A 14,952-nucleotide genomic window follows, 5' to 3' on the forward strand; every position below is an offset into this window, starting at 1 on the left:
ATTCATATACTCAACAAAATACATGTACAGATCAAGGTGATATATAGTTAATCAAGATACACATCTCATGCTCTCTGCTATAAACCAATTCTGGAGTTGTATTCAAAGAAGAAACTATAGTCTGGAAGTATTCAATCTAGTTATTGAATAGTGGTAATTAATGTTACATGTAAGCTAAAACTATTTAGAGAAATCATTAGTCTAGTAGAACAAGAAAGACATTTATGAATTACAGAATTACTGTTAAATGAAAAGGACAAAGTAAAACAAATTTGAAACGATGTCACAATTACAATAGTTTCTCGGTTAACCTGATCATGAATGAATTTACTGCAGCCGCCTCCAAGACTATCCATGACGATTCAAAGAGCTCGTGGAAGTACTCAGCTCCGGTTTCATCAGCTGCACTTCTGAATGCAATTCCAAATGCATTTCCATTTCGTGCACCAAGCCGTGGCTTCCCACATATACCAACTATCAGCACTTTCTTCTGTTCTCGAGTGTAGCAAACACATATCAGAGGTTTCATTCTTGCTCCCTTCTCACGTAGAGCATCCATCAGAAAGAACCCTAATTTAGTCAGAGCCTGAGGGTGACATAAAAGCTTTGAATCGGCAGAGTCTTCAAGCTTTACCCATCTGAATTTACTCCCACTTCTTATCGATCCCTTCTTTGTTATGGCTGTGCTTCCTTGTCTGAGAACAGCCCGTTGCACCTTAATGGCCTGTCTCATACCCAGTTCCAGCTTCTCGACCTTGTTGAAGGACAAAGCATCATATGCCACACCAAACTGCTTCGAGCCAGAAGAGCCATCCGCCTCCACAAATGACTCTAGAAGGGCAGTAACCCCATAAACCACATCTGCAGCAGAGACTTTTGAGCTATATCCCTGCAATAGCAGGAAACCCCTATAGTAGAAATCCCTGAGCCCAATCTCAGGAAGGAACTTTTGAAACATATCCTTCATTCTCTGTTTGATCTCTACACTCATGTATCGGTATTTCTGTTTGCATTCTTCTCTCGCAAACCCCATCCGAGCCAAAAGAAGCTGCATATTTTTCAACCCAGGGTCGCTCCAAGTCTTCAGTTTAGTTGCAACGTATGATGAGCACAGCATTGAATCAAACAAGTTCCACTCTTGCAATAACATCAACCTAGGCTCGTCCTCATAAGCAATTCTGGAAGAGTCCGGCACAGTGACCTTTGTGCCATCCTTGAGCGTGACTGATGTAATAGCATCCAAGTTTCCTGAGCTGTTAATATGCTGCTCAAGTTCCATAACCCCAGCCTGGTATCTCTCTTCAGTTAACCTCTCGTGTACAAACTGGTCAGTTAGAGCCACACAAGCCAACCAAAGCAACTCATTTGTGTTCTTCCTTAGGGAATGCGACAGCTCATACATCAAGCATCCCGATGGCTTCCCATGGTAAGTTCCCATATAGTAATAGTCTCTCTTCAACTTCTTGAACAACTTATCAGGGTTCCCCTCATTTTCAGAATCTCTCCTCCTCTTTCTACCTACTTCCCCACCCTCCTCAATATCACTCTCATATTCATCCTCACTCTCCGAATCTTCTTCAACCTCGCCATCACTGTTCAATTCACTTGCATTTGCAACAGTGGACACGTCAAAATCATAAACCAGATCGGCCTGGTTCTCATCATCCCTCGTGTAAAGCACCACCACACAGTCATTCTGGTCACTCAAATTATGTAAATGAATTGGCCTATGACTATCAACGACAAAAACTCGAGCTAAGGGGCCAATCTGTAGGTCCCTCCGAAGATCCCTATGGCAACCCCAATTAATCAACAAAATGGTTATGGGCTCATTCGAGGATGAACTCAGGTTAGGCCCTGCATACTTGTGGATTTCCTTGAAACTCGAAACTGGGTAACATGCATACCTAATTGAATCAGATTCAAGAACATTCCCTATAATTTTCAACGCACAGAGTGAATCAACATCTGACGTCGAAGGGAAAATTAGAAGAGGGGCAGATGAAGCTGAGGCTATTGCGGACTCTCTTAGCCATGCGTAAAACGACTCAATACTTAGCTCCCTCATTCCCAATCAAAAACTGGAATTCAATACTACCCCAAACACAACCTAGATCCAATCAACAAGAAGGGGAATAAGAGAGAAAATGCAGAAAACGAGAGAAAGGGGGAAAATTCCTAAATTGACAAACAGAAAATATCAAATTATATGAAACCCTCAATCAAACAACAAAAGGGGGGTTTATAACAATTGTAATCTACCCAGGGTTTTGCTAAGCTAAAGCACAGTCGTGAAGTCCATGATTAAAATCTGGAATCAAAATCTAACCATAAAAAAAAAAAATCTTTGCAACCAGTTCCCATCTAATAGCGATTAGTCACGTCAGCTAAAAAGGCAAACCCGACCCAATAAAAATGCACAAAATTTACAAAGCACAATCGATTATCTTGGGGCCGACATACACACTGAGCTGACGCCGAAAAACACGACGAGAACTGATTCAGGGTTTCGCAAATTTACCTGAATTTCCCAGATTCAGGTGCGGTTACTGCTTTTGGTATTTGGACATCAAAGAGAGAGGGAAGGAGAAAGTGGTTTGAAACTTTGAATTCGTTTTGACTGTTAAGCTCCCTGTGGAGATTGGAAATTTGGAAATGTTTTGAAATTTCGATTTGCCTCCATAAATTGGCGCTGCATTTAGGATTTAAGCATGTTTTGTTCAATGCATCTTATCTTCAGATCCTCAAATAGTCAAATTAAGTATGAAAATAATTGGGCTCAAAACTTAAAATTTGGGGGAAACTAACCGGGGTAATTACACTATTTATACAAAATGTTTCACCAACATTTCAAATTGGTACAAAAAATTTTAAGTTAGTATATATCATACAAAAAGTTTAACTAGTGATCAGCATTAGTACATTCCATCCAAAACACTCTAAGAGCATCTCCAATGCACGGATGTCCCACTCGGACATCCACTAAGACTTCCCAAAAACACCTCCTGCCACGTCACTAGGACTTCCCATCCCACTGTCACGTCACTCGGACTTCCCCTGCACAATCCGCCCTTCCCATCGCTCTTCTCACTAGAACTTCCCGCAATTAAAAAAATCACAATTATTTAATCACAATAAATACCGGACGTCCGACCCGGACGTCCGACCCATGCCACAATGGCGGACATCCGCCCGCCCGTCGCCCGGACGTCCGAGGATATGCGACGTCCATACGGGACATCCGTATCCGAGTGCCTTCATTACAATGGCGGACGTCCCGGTCGCCCGTCGCGGATGTCCGACCGGACGTCCGCCATTGGAGATGCTCCGTTACTTTTCTATTCAACTTCATCAAACATATTACAATCATAAATTTCTAGAGAGAAGTCACTTTCAGTAATTAGTAATTCCATCGAATATATTGAAGTCCATAATTCATAATTATGGGCTCTCCCTCCACACTCCTCCCAACTTCACCCACCCCATCTCTTCAGCTACCACCCCTCCCCCATCTCAAGCAAATCCAAGATCAAATCATCTGTAACTCCCTCTACTGCCACCTCCTCTTCCAACTCATACATCCTCCTCTTCCCTTCCTACGCCCTCCCCTTACTCTCCTTCATCCCCGCCGACAGCCTGCCACCTCGCTAGCTCACCAACAAAATCCTCAACCACCTCTCCCGCTGAGACAATCCCCACAAGGCACTCGTATTTTTCAAGCGACGCAGAACAAATTCATCCCCATTGACAGGTTCAGTTTCCTACCATTGCTCAAAGCGGCGTGGCTCTATCTCTCGATGAAGGGAAGATAATACACGGGTTGGCTGCGAAGCTTGGGTACGAATCCGACCCTTTTGTGCAAACTGCGTTGTTGAGAATGTACGTTACTTATGGGGTAATCTCAGAGAGAAGGGGTGGAACCGTGGAAAGGATGAAAAGTAACAGTGGGATAATCTTAGAGAGAGAAGAGGTGGGAAGGATGAAAAGTAATAGTCTTAGAGTGATTTGGATGGAATGTACTAAATTGAATCTTAAACCTTTTGTACTAATTTGAAACATTGATGAAATATTTTATATATAAGGTGTAATTACCCCCGAAACTGACTCATCTATTTATTTCATATTCATTAAGAATGGAATTGCAATTTTCCTACAACAATTAAAATACAACTAAAGTATTAGTATTACTTTCACCCTCCTCTAAAAAGAGAATTTATTATGTACTAGTAATAAATTATGATTTATGAGAGAGAGAGAAAATAATACTACTAGCTAAAAATGGTGATAGTAAGGGAAATGTTATCAATAATAGTATAGCCTATGGTGAACAAAATTAAACGGACTAATTTGATAGACTAATTCAACATGATTAAACAAATATTCTTATGGAATGGAGGATATATTTATTTAAACAATTTCGTTTCGTCATTGAAGAATATAGTGTATACTTTAAAATTTTTATTTATAAGTCTATTACTAGAATATAAGTGAAATAATAAAATTGTAAGTAAATAGTTTGAGCACGGTACACACATTTATAACCGTCTTTGATTTTCCTCTTCCCAACATAATTTATAAGAACAATAATTTTTTAAATGGGAAAAATGTACATAAAAATAGACACTCTTTCCATTTTAATCATCTCATAAAAAAAGTTGCTTCTATTTTTGGTAACTTTAAATATTTATAGTTATTTAGGTGTATTAGATATTTTCTTCCAAAATGTTACTAACATGGCCGAAAAATTATGTAATCGCCGCCTTCCACATTTGATAATAAAGTTTCAAGTTTTAATACAGTAAAGTAAATGAAAAGTTATGTAAATTAATTTGTGAGATGGTGTTCGAAGCTCTCATTTTATTTTACAAAATAATATACACATAATTAATACAGTAAATAAGTGAATGCTTATTATGCATTTAGTGCCCAAAATTTGTGCAAAGTGTGCATTACTTGAAAGTTTTGCTATATTAGCTGATGTATTTTTTGAGTATCATGTAAATGCTATAGAATGTCTTCAAACTATAATGTTCATTTTCATGATGGTTATTATAGCTTAGACTTTTGGGCCTTGGAGATGAGGGAGATGATGGGAGTGACGCGGAGAATGTGAGGGCTGCTACTAAGTTTTCTCTTACTCCCTTCTGGAGATAGTAAAATAAGGTTCACATAAGAATATCCAATGTTATTTTGTCCATCTAACTTTTCTATGGATATTAGTAAAGCTAGAGATTATGTCGTGAATAACAGAAGACTTTTCGCCCGAAACGGTGAATCTAAAAAAGTTATAAACGTCCCATTTGATTCAAATGTGGTTGTAGTACACATTTATTTTTATTTGTGTGGTGTAGATATTACTTTATTTTTATATAGTATGATTAGTATAGTATGAATTTTTTAATAAAATTAGGAAAATGAAAAGTTTTTTATTTATTTGTGTAGTAATTAGAGAAATGAAAAGGTTTTTATGCATTTGTGTAGTAATTAGAGAAATGAAGAGGTTTTACTTATATAGTAAAACATAGTCAAATACATGATGGTTTCCATACTAATTTTTTAACTATGTAATTTTTTTTAAAAATAATTATGTATGTTTTTTACTATTTAAATAAAATCGTTGTATTTTCCCTGTATTCGTGTCGAAATTTTAATTCTGTAAATTGCATATTTATGATTTTGTGATTTTTTTATTGTGGATGTCCCTGGGGATGTCCGTCAATGTGCAATGGGATGACCTTATGACGTGGCAGTGCAGTGGGAGATCCTTATGACGTGGCATGAGGTGTTTTTGGGAAGTCCGTCGAGACATCCGCACCATTGCGGATGCTCTAAACTACATCTAACAAAGCGTGCGAAAAAAATTAAGAAAAAAATTTAAAAGAAGTCTCTTATGTGGGTATAATGGCGTGAGTTGTGGAAGGAGATCACGTGAACCTTTAGCTTTCCATTTTTTCTAACCTTTAATGTTTTAATTTTATGGTTTATGGTGTCTTAATTTCAAAAACCTCACATATCTTCATTTTGTGGTAATCGGTGAGATCGATTAGTAGATTATTTCATTAATTGGTTTGATGAGGAATGATTGTTGAACGACTCAGAATGAGCGCCAGCTGAGCGCCCTGAGTCGTCCCTTCTTACTTTATTTTTCTTTTCTTTTTTTACTGAGAATCCCCAACACTACTAATTTTATTTCTCCATGGTTTCTCACCTTCACAATTTCGGCGAGCCTCCACCTCAGTTTAATGATTCTTTTAAAGTTTCAATCTTCTCATTATTTATTAAGCAACTTAATTTTCCCAATTTTTTTCCCTTGGAAAGCATCTGTTTTCGAGTTCGACTACCCTTTTTCACTCTCTTCTCATGGAGTAATTCCTTTCTGTCAATTTTCCTCCGTATGAATTTTCACATTACATAATCATTCTTTCTCTAATGCCTATCTTCGTCTCTATTTGTTATTTTTATATTCACTTTAAATAATACAATAAAGAGTAGGTAAAATTTTTTTGTCTTTCCTCTGATTTATCTGTGGCTTTGCCTACTTGTTACGAAATATTGGACGAATACTCCAGAAAAGTTGAGTTAAAAGGGAAATTGTTGAGATATCGAATTCAAACTCAATACACGTAGATTTGAAATTTTAAGAGTATGGAATTTGAGGAAAATTCTGGTGCCATGGGTGAAATTCCGAATTTCTGGTGAATTGGATTGTGGAGGCATTCATTGTAACAAAGAAGTAAGAGAGGTGTTTAGTGATGATGTTGTGTTTAGAAAAGACAAAATTCTGAGTAATTAAGCAGAAAATTAGGATTTGAGCAAAGAAGCATAAGATTGATTTGATAAATATGTGGAGCTTCAAAAGTGAAAAAAAATGGAGGAGAGAGATTATGGAGATGAGTTTCTGAGTTAAAAAAAATCAAAAGAGTGTGGTTGTTACGTCTTAAACCGTAACAAGAAGATCAGTGGAGATTTGTACAATAGAGAGGTTCGTTCGCGGAGAGATTCCTCCGTCGAGCAGCCTTGATCCTTCGAATAGGGTTTGCAAAAAAAAAAAGAAACTTGCGTCAAAAGTAAATTAATCCCTATTTATATTAAACTAAGGACTTACGTTCTGGGAAAGAACCAACAAAGAAAACCCGCAATAGAAACGCTCGACCCAATAAAGAAATTCATAATTGTTTTTAAGGAAAATAAAATAAATAAGTAAACTAATTAAAATAAATAACTTCAATAAGAAACGTAGTCGCCATATTTGTCCGGAGGGCGCCTTGCGCGCTGTGGACGATCATTCCTGCTACTCTTTGCATCCTTTTCCTCTTGCTCCACATCACTCTCATCTATAGTTTTCCCCTCTTCACTCCGGTCAGACTCGGTCTCATCTACCTGGGTCTCGACATTAGGAGGTGGTTCTTCTCCTGTAGGCTGCTTACTGCTTACTCGTATCAGTGGTGTCGGCCAAAGCAGAGAGATGTACGAGTGAAGGGGAGTGGGAGACAGAATTTGATAGTAGAAAAGAAAATGAATGGTTTCTTTGAATTCTGCAAAACTTAGTAAAGAGCAATGGAAGATGTGAGGTGAGCTTAATGGAAATTTGAATTAAAATAAAAGATGACCATATCAATTACTCCACTATCTAGTAGCATGAGTGAGAAATTAAATTAAACTGAAGAGACCATTAAAAAAAGAAACGTGAAAACTAAAGAAATTCTAAGTACTAGTAATAAATACTTCCTCTATCCCTAATAATTCGTCACCATTTGACCCGACACGGGTTTTAAGAAATGAAATAGAAAGTGGGCTGAAAAAGTTGGTGACATATGGGTTCTACTTTTATATATTAGTTTTAAAAAAAAAATTGAGTGTGAATGAGTTAGTGGAATGTAAGGTCCATGACATAAAATGATTAAAGTGAAAGGTGACAAATTTTTAGCGATGGATAGAAATAGAAATAGATGACAAATTTTCAGAGACGGAGTGAGTATCAATAAAGGAAACAACATTTCCTAAATTAGTGGAATGAGTAAGAAAGGAAATACATGGCCTAAGTTAAGATTGAAAAGGTTTATAAAAGATGTGCACAGCTCTTGAGTCGCTCACCGTTCCTCTTTGTTTGATTATTCAAAAATCTCACAATTTGAAAAAAATCAGATTGCGTAATTTTTTTTTCAATTTTTTATTTTCCATTTTTTCTACTCCGTATTTTCTATTTTTCTTATTTTCGATATTCTTCATTTCACTTTTTAATTTGGATTAATCATCATCTAGACACTATTTTCAGCGGGTTTCCTGTGTTTTCTTGATATGTTAAGCGTCTTATTGCAGACGAGACGATGTGCTGATGATTGTATTTGTGGCAGATTATCGCGGGAGTGGAGTATTGTCGTAATTTGTGAAGATTGCTGATTTTGGACTAAGCAACATTATGAAAATGGGCCTGAAGTCGGAATTTGGAGTTGCGGTATCATTTTGTATGCTCTTCTTTGTGGGGCACTTCCTTTTGATGATACAAACATCCCCTTTCTCTTCAAGAAAATTAAGGTATACACACTAAATTATTCATTGTTCAACACACACAGAATTTAGAGAACTAACTATGTTTTGATATATTTTAAGCCGGAAGGTACTATCTTCTGGACCATTTGTTTGCTGGAGCTTGTGACTTGATAAAGAGAATCCTTATGGTCAACCGTACAAGGAGGATGACGATTCATGACATACAAAAACATCCTTGGTTCATACTAAATCTTCCTCCCTATTTAGCTTTCAATGCAGCCCAACATATACCAAGGGTAATTAACTTGTTTTTGTCCAAACCATTCTTATGATTTTAACATTAGAAACTTGCTGATGCAGTTTAATTATTATTGTTGCAGATTGATGATGAGATCATTGAACAAGTTGTTGTGTTAGGGTTTGATAGGGACCAACTTATTCATTCACTGCAGAGCAACCTAGAAAATAATGTATGTATGTAAACAACTATTTGCATTATTTTAGTCCTAAATGTTATGAATTACTTATATTACACCCATATATATATATATATATATATATGGGCGCGTTATAATGATAACTCCAATTTGTGTGATAACCCTATAACTAAATCTCCACCACACATTTTAAAAATATGTGGTCTGGATTTAATCTAACAAAACTATCATTTTATCAAATAAAACTATCATATTTCGGATATATTAAGGGCAAAATTGTCATTTCATTATAAAATTGGGCGGGTAAGAAGAAAACGTGAATCAAACGCTGCATTCAATTTCTCTCACACTCAAACCCTCCGAATCGCATTTCAAACCCTTGCTTCTTCAGTTTCAAAGGAAAAATCATCCAAATTCTGGAATATGTCGAGGGAAAACGCTCAAACATCATCGAAGGAAGGCTGGATGAAGTTTATTACTTATTTCACTTTTGTTTTTGGTCGATTTTATCATTTTGCCAGAGATTCTCATTTTTTTAGATTCTATAGTTTTTAGTGTAGATTTAGAGTTACATATGACAGCATGATGAATTTACTTTGAATTTACTTCATACTTGGTTTTGTATCATCAATTCATACCTTATTCCATGATGAATTATTGTTTTAAATTATAAAATGATAGTTTCAGGGGATAAAATGATAGTTTCAAATGATAAAATGGTAACAGGGATAGAAATCAACTGTTCTATTAATGTATTGAATTTCTTACCAATCATTGGCTTCAAAGCATCATCACAAACATGAATGTACATACCTACAAATCAGTAAAACTATAATTTTATCAACTCAGAGTATTATTCTATTCGGCAAAACTATCATTTTATCAACTCAGAGTATCATTCTATCCGGAAAAACTATCATTTTATCAACTCAGAGTATCATTCTATCCGGAAAAACTATCATTTTATCAACTCAGAGTATCATTCTATCCGGAAAAACTATCATTTTATCAACTCAGAGTATCATTCTATCCGGCAAAACAATCATTTTATCAACTCAGAGTATCATTCTATCCGATAAAACTATCATTGTATGCAGTAAACCTAGCATTTATAAGCCAAAAGTATCATGTTAACACATAATCGGCAATGCATAATATAATTACATAATATCATGAACTGATTTGTTGCCCAGTTTACGAATACCAAAACCAACTGAACGAGCATAATGTTCATAGAAATCAGTTGTTTCTACTAATGTATTGAATTTCATACCAATCATTGGCTTCAAAGCATCATCACAAACAGGAATGTATATACCTACAAATCAGTAAAGCTATCATTTTATCAACTCAGAGTAACATTCTATCCGAAAAAACTATCATTTTGTCAACTCCGAGTATCATTCTATCCGGAAAACTATCATTATGTCAACTCCGATTCATGACATACAAAAACATCCTTGGTTCATACTAAATCTTCCTCCCTATTTAGCTTTCAATGCAAGCCCAACATATACCAAGGGTAATTAACTTGTTTTTGTCCAAACCATTCTTATGATTTTAACATTAGAAACTTGCTGATGCAGTTTAATTATTATTGTTGCAGATTGATGATGAGATCATTGAACAAGTTGTTGTGTTAGGGTTTGATAGGGACCAACTTATTCATTCACTGCAGAGCAACCTAGAAAATAATGTATGTATGTAAACAACTATTTGCATTATTTTAGTCCTAAACGTTATGAATTACTTATATTACACCCATATATTGATGCACTATTTATTAGCATTAAAAATACTTACAAGTTTACAGGATAGATCTAGTATAGCTAAAGGTCAGTACCAGGATATCGAACACAGGGAATAAGATTGCAACTGGCTATCATATACTAAGTGTCATATACTATTTAAAGACACGGATGTTTTTTTTTTGGTTTGATTTTATTAAACTAGACTAAAAAATAAATAAACAAATAAAAAGAAAGCATATAAACAATGATACAAAGCAGACATAGGAATGTAGAATATTAGGATCCAAAACACAATCGACTTTCTTAATTTACGGTCTCTAGAGTTATTAAGTCGGTCACTTAACTGGATTAAACCCTCTCCCGAGGTGATAAATCCGTAAATTAGGTGTTGAAATCAAAGTCCCATTTAAATCTCTAACATCTAACTACTAAAAGATCGTTAAGACCAATGACCTCACGTGAAACCTCAACTCTCCCGAGTTCTATTGAATTAAAGTGTGAATTATCCATTTTCCAAGTCAGCTATTTCGTCTCCCGAGTACTCTAATCAACTCTAACATGTATTCAAGAGGTAGCTAATCAATTGAATATAGAAAGCGCAGGGATAAATCAAATAACCACGAGAGCTAACAAGGAAAATCAATCGAATATCTTCACCAAAAATTCCACAATTGGTGTTTAACTCATAGACAAGTAAAAACTACAAATAAAGTACGAGACATGAAAGAAATTGATAAAACCCAAGGTTGAATCTTCAATCTTCAGTCTTCTTTTGCCTGGATCTGCAGAACTCCGCTCCAATGGAAGATGGAGGAATTTAAGGGTGGAATATGGAATGGAAGAAGTGTAGAGAGGGAGAAGGATTGGAGGCTCTGAGATGAAGATTATGAATTAGGTTTAGAGGTATTTATAGGCTGGAAAAAGGTTTATTTTTGATAAATTTCGTGCCCTACAAGAAATAGGAGAGATTTGGCTTCACAATATAATAATTTCTTTTCTTCCGTAAATTTCCGCATAAATTCCCGTCAGCTTTGACTGCACTGCGCAACGTTCATAAAATTGTCATAACTTTCTCCACAGAACTCCGATTGAGACATGCAAGATATCCACGCGAAGCTCTTTCGAAGACGAAGAGAATGGCATGTAGTAAGCACTGACTGGACTTCAAAATCACTGGCAGAATGGGCTCGAACAGAGGTTGGGCTCGAACAGAGGCTGCTGCACTTTGGCCTTTTTTTCACCTTTTTCTATCTTTTTCTATCATTTATCAACAAACACGTCAAAAATACCAAATGTATAACATATGCAATTTAAGAACATAATTTGCATGATTGACATTTAAAACAAGTCAAATCTAGTCCTTAAAAACATGCAAAATCTATGTTTGTCATATATATATATATATAGAGGGGAGCATTATTCTCCTTTTCATCCCTAAGATCCTTTTCTCTTCATATTATTAACCGTTAGATCCTATGCATCAACGGACCGGATTGATGCTTAAATTCTAGATCCGCGTTGCATTATAGAACCTTTCCTTATGCATTATGGGGTTAATATAGTAAATGGTAGAAAATAGAACCGCCATATTTTTGGCAATTGCGAATTTTAAGCGATTTGCAAGCAGCAGTCTCTTCAACTTCTCTCATTCATTACTCTCATCCGATTCCACTCTCCCCACTTCCTCCACTCTCTAAAACCCTAGCCGTTCTGCAAGGGTGAAGAATTTACAGCAGTCGTCCAAGATTTCGGCGATTACAAGCAACCGGTGGTAACATCTTCCCCAAATCGACAATCGTTGACACGTTTTGTGTAATTCTTCAACAAATCGACTAGGTATGTTTGACCTGTGATTTTGGTTCCTTTTTGTTTTGATTTTGTAGACCCGAAAAGTAAAAAATGTAGCTTTGCAATTGTCGTGGCTATTTAAATGCAAAATTAACTAGTTAATCGTCTAGGGTTGTCTCTGATTAGCACTGGTAGACATTGTGTTGGGTTAAAAAGGCTTGGATTCAAGTCTCTTATCTTTTTGGTTTATGCCAGATCTAAAATGCCGAAAAGAGGTCGTCCGCGCTCTCAAGCATCACAGGATGCAGGTATATTTCCGTCGTTACTTGTGCATTTCAATATAGTATTTGTTGATTGCGAGGAATGGTATTTGCATGTCTGTTTGTTGCTCATTATACATTGTAAGATTTATGTGTGCATTTTTAAGGCCAGACTGTGCATTATGGACCATGATGTATGCATTATGTTGTTTTTAACAGTGGGTATTGTTTGTATTGATTTGTTGCCTCATATTATTACAGACGATTCAGTTTGATGATTAGATAGAAAATGTTTAAATCTGAATTAACAATGATCATTATTTGCTTTAGCTTATGTATTATGGGTAACCTTTTATGCATTAATTGTTCTTACTGCATCATATTTTTCTTGTTGTACGTATTTATCCCCATTTATATCATCTCATGCTGCCTTTTGAATGTGCAGTACATTATATCAAAGTATAATAGCCTATTTTGCAGTGCATTTATGTGCATTATTTTACTTAGACTTTGCATGATTTGATGAACATTATGGGTTAAGTTTAATTCATTATTTGTTATGACTTAAGCATCATATGTTTTGATATATGTATTAACCCTTAATTAAACTCAGTTCATGATGTGTTGTTTGGTCCATTTCAGATAAGCAGCTTATAGTCAACATAGATGATGTTGTCGACGACATTATTCCTGTGGCGCTTGCAAAAAAAATTGAGGCAGAGGTTGGCCGAGATAGCCCCTGGTACTTCTGGTAGTCAGGGTGAGCCTAAACCACTGACCGGGCGAAAACAAGATCGATTGTACTCCCGCCGAACGCCTTCTGAATGCATTGACTGCTTGAAGCAGCTGAATCCCCGACAGAAAAGGGGAAATATGCATTATGTTGGGTGCACTATGTGCTTTGTCTTACTCATTATGGGTCAAGTTTATGTGCATTATTTGTTATGACTTAAGCATTATTTGTTTTGAAATATGCATTAATCCTTATGAAGCTCATATCGTGTTGTCTTTTGATTTAGTGATAATTTTCTGATGTGTTATGTTGTTTGTCCATATCAGAGAAGCAGCTTAGAGTCGACATAGACGATACCCTCGACGACGTTATTCCCGTTGCTATGGCAAAAAAATAAGGCGCTAGGTTGGCCAAGATAGGCCCTAGTACGTCTGGAAATAAGGGGGAGCCGAAACACCAACAAGGGATAACGGATCTGTTGTTTACTTAACTGCTTGAAGCAGTTGAATCCACGATAGAAAAGGGATAACGGATTTGTTGTTTATTTTTTTGTTAATTTCATAATTTGGAGATTAGCCAACACTTTGCATATTTATGTTCTGTGATACATTGTTTGTCAAAAGTGGATGAAGCTAAGGGATATGGACATGTGCATTATTTCAATTAAACCTTTGCATTATTCATCGAGAAATTATCATTATTCAGCAATATACAATGTGCATTACTTTTTGTAAGATGTGCATTATGTGTTATTAAATTGTCATTATGTGCAATATACTATGCATTTTTAGAATTATGGTGTATATGAGTGAATTGGTTTGATATAAATTATCATGCGTGTGTGTTATTGTTTCTTAAGTATATTTGTAATTAGGCGATTACATTATTTATCGAGAAATTGTCATTATTTTGATTGTTGTAGGGAATACGAACTATCAACGGGCTGATGAGTACTTCAATGAGTTAACCTCACAGTTATTAGAGTAATTCAGTGTTATAGAATCTAATAACGAACAAAAAATTCGGTGCATTATTCATATCAGTTTAAACGTTGTTATTAATGAGTACGTACTATACCCTAGCCCCTAGACTTATTAAACCCTTAGGGGTAACAAGAAACGTGTGGCAAACATCGAAACAAGACACATCTTATTCGTATACATTGCAGTTCAAATATGGTGCATTATATAGTCAATAAAATGCATTATTCGTTAACATTCGGTGCAATATTTGTATCAGTTTGTTTCCATTCGGTGCATTATTCGTATCGGTTTAAACGTTGTTATTAATGAGTATGTACTATACCCTAGCCCCTAAGCTTATTAACCCCTAAGGGGAAACAAGAAACGTGTGCCAAACATCGAAACACGACACATCTTATTCGTATACATTGCAGTTCACATATGGTGCATTATATAGTCCACAATATCTATTATTCGTTACCATTCGGTGCATTATTCGTTTCTGTTTAAACATTGTTATTAATGAGTACG

The 14,952-nt window shown here is 35.8% G+C and overlaps 1 protein-coding gene across 1 annotated transcript; it reads right to left on the reverse strand.

The window, feature by feature from the left end:
* Positions 1-80: 80 nt before the first annotated feature.
* LOC121796404 (cell division control protein 45 homolog) lies at positions 81-2,724 on the reverse strand. Its single transcript, XM_042195273.1, has one exon. It carries the CDS (start codon positions 2,066-2,068, stop codon positions 290-292), a length of 1,779 nt encoding a protein of 592 aa, XP_042051207.1. The 5' UTR covers positions 2,069-2,724; the 3' UTR covers positions 81-289.
* Positions 2,725-14,952: the final 12,228 nt, after the last annotated feature.

This window comes from Salvia splendens, chromosome 1, assembly GCF_004379255.2.
Source record: "Salvia splendens isolate huo1 chromosome 1, SspV2, whole genome shotgun sequence".
NCBI classification, from domain to species: Eukaryota; Viridiplantae; Streptophyta; class Magnoliopsida; order Lamiales; family Lamiaceae; genus Salvia; species Salvia splendens.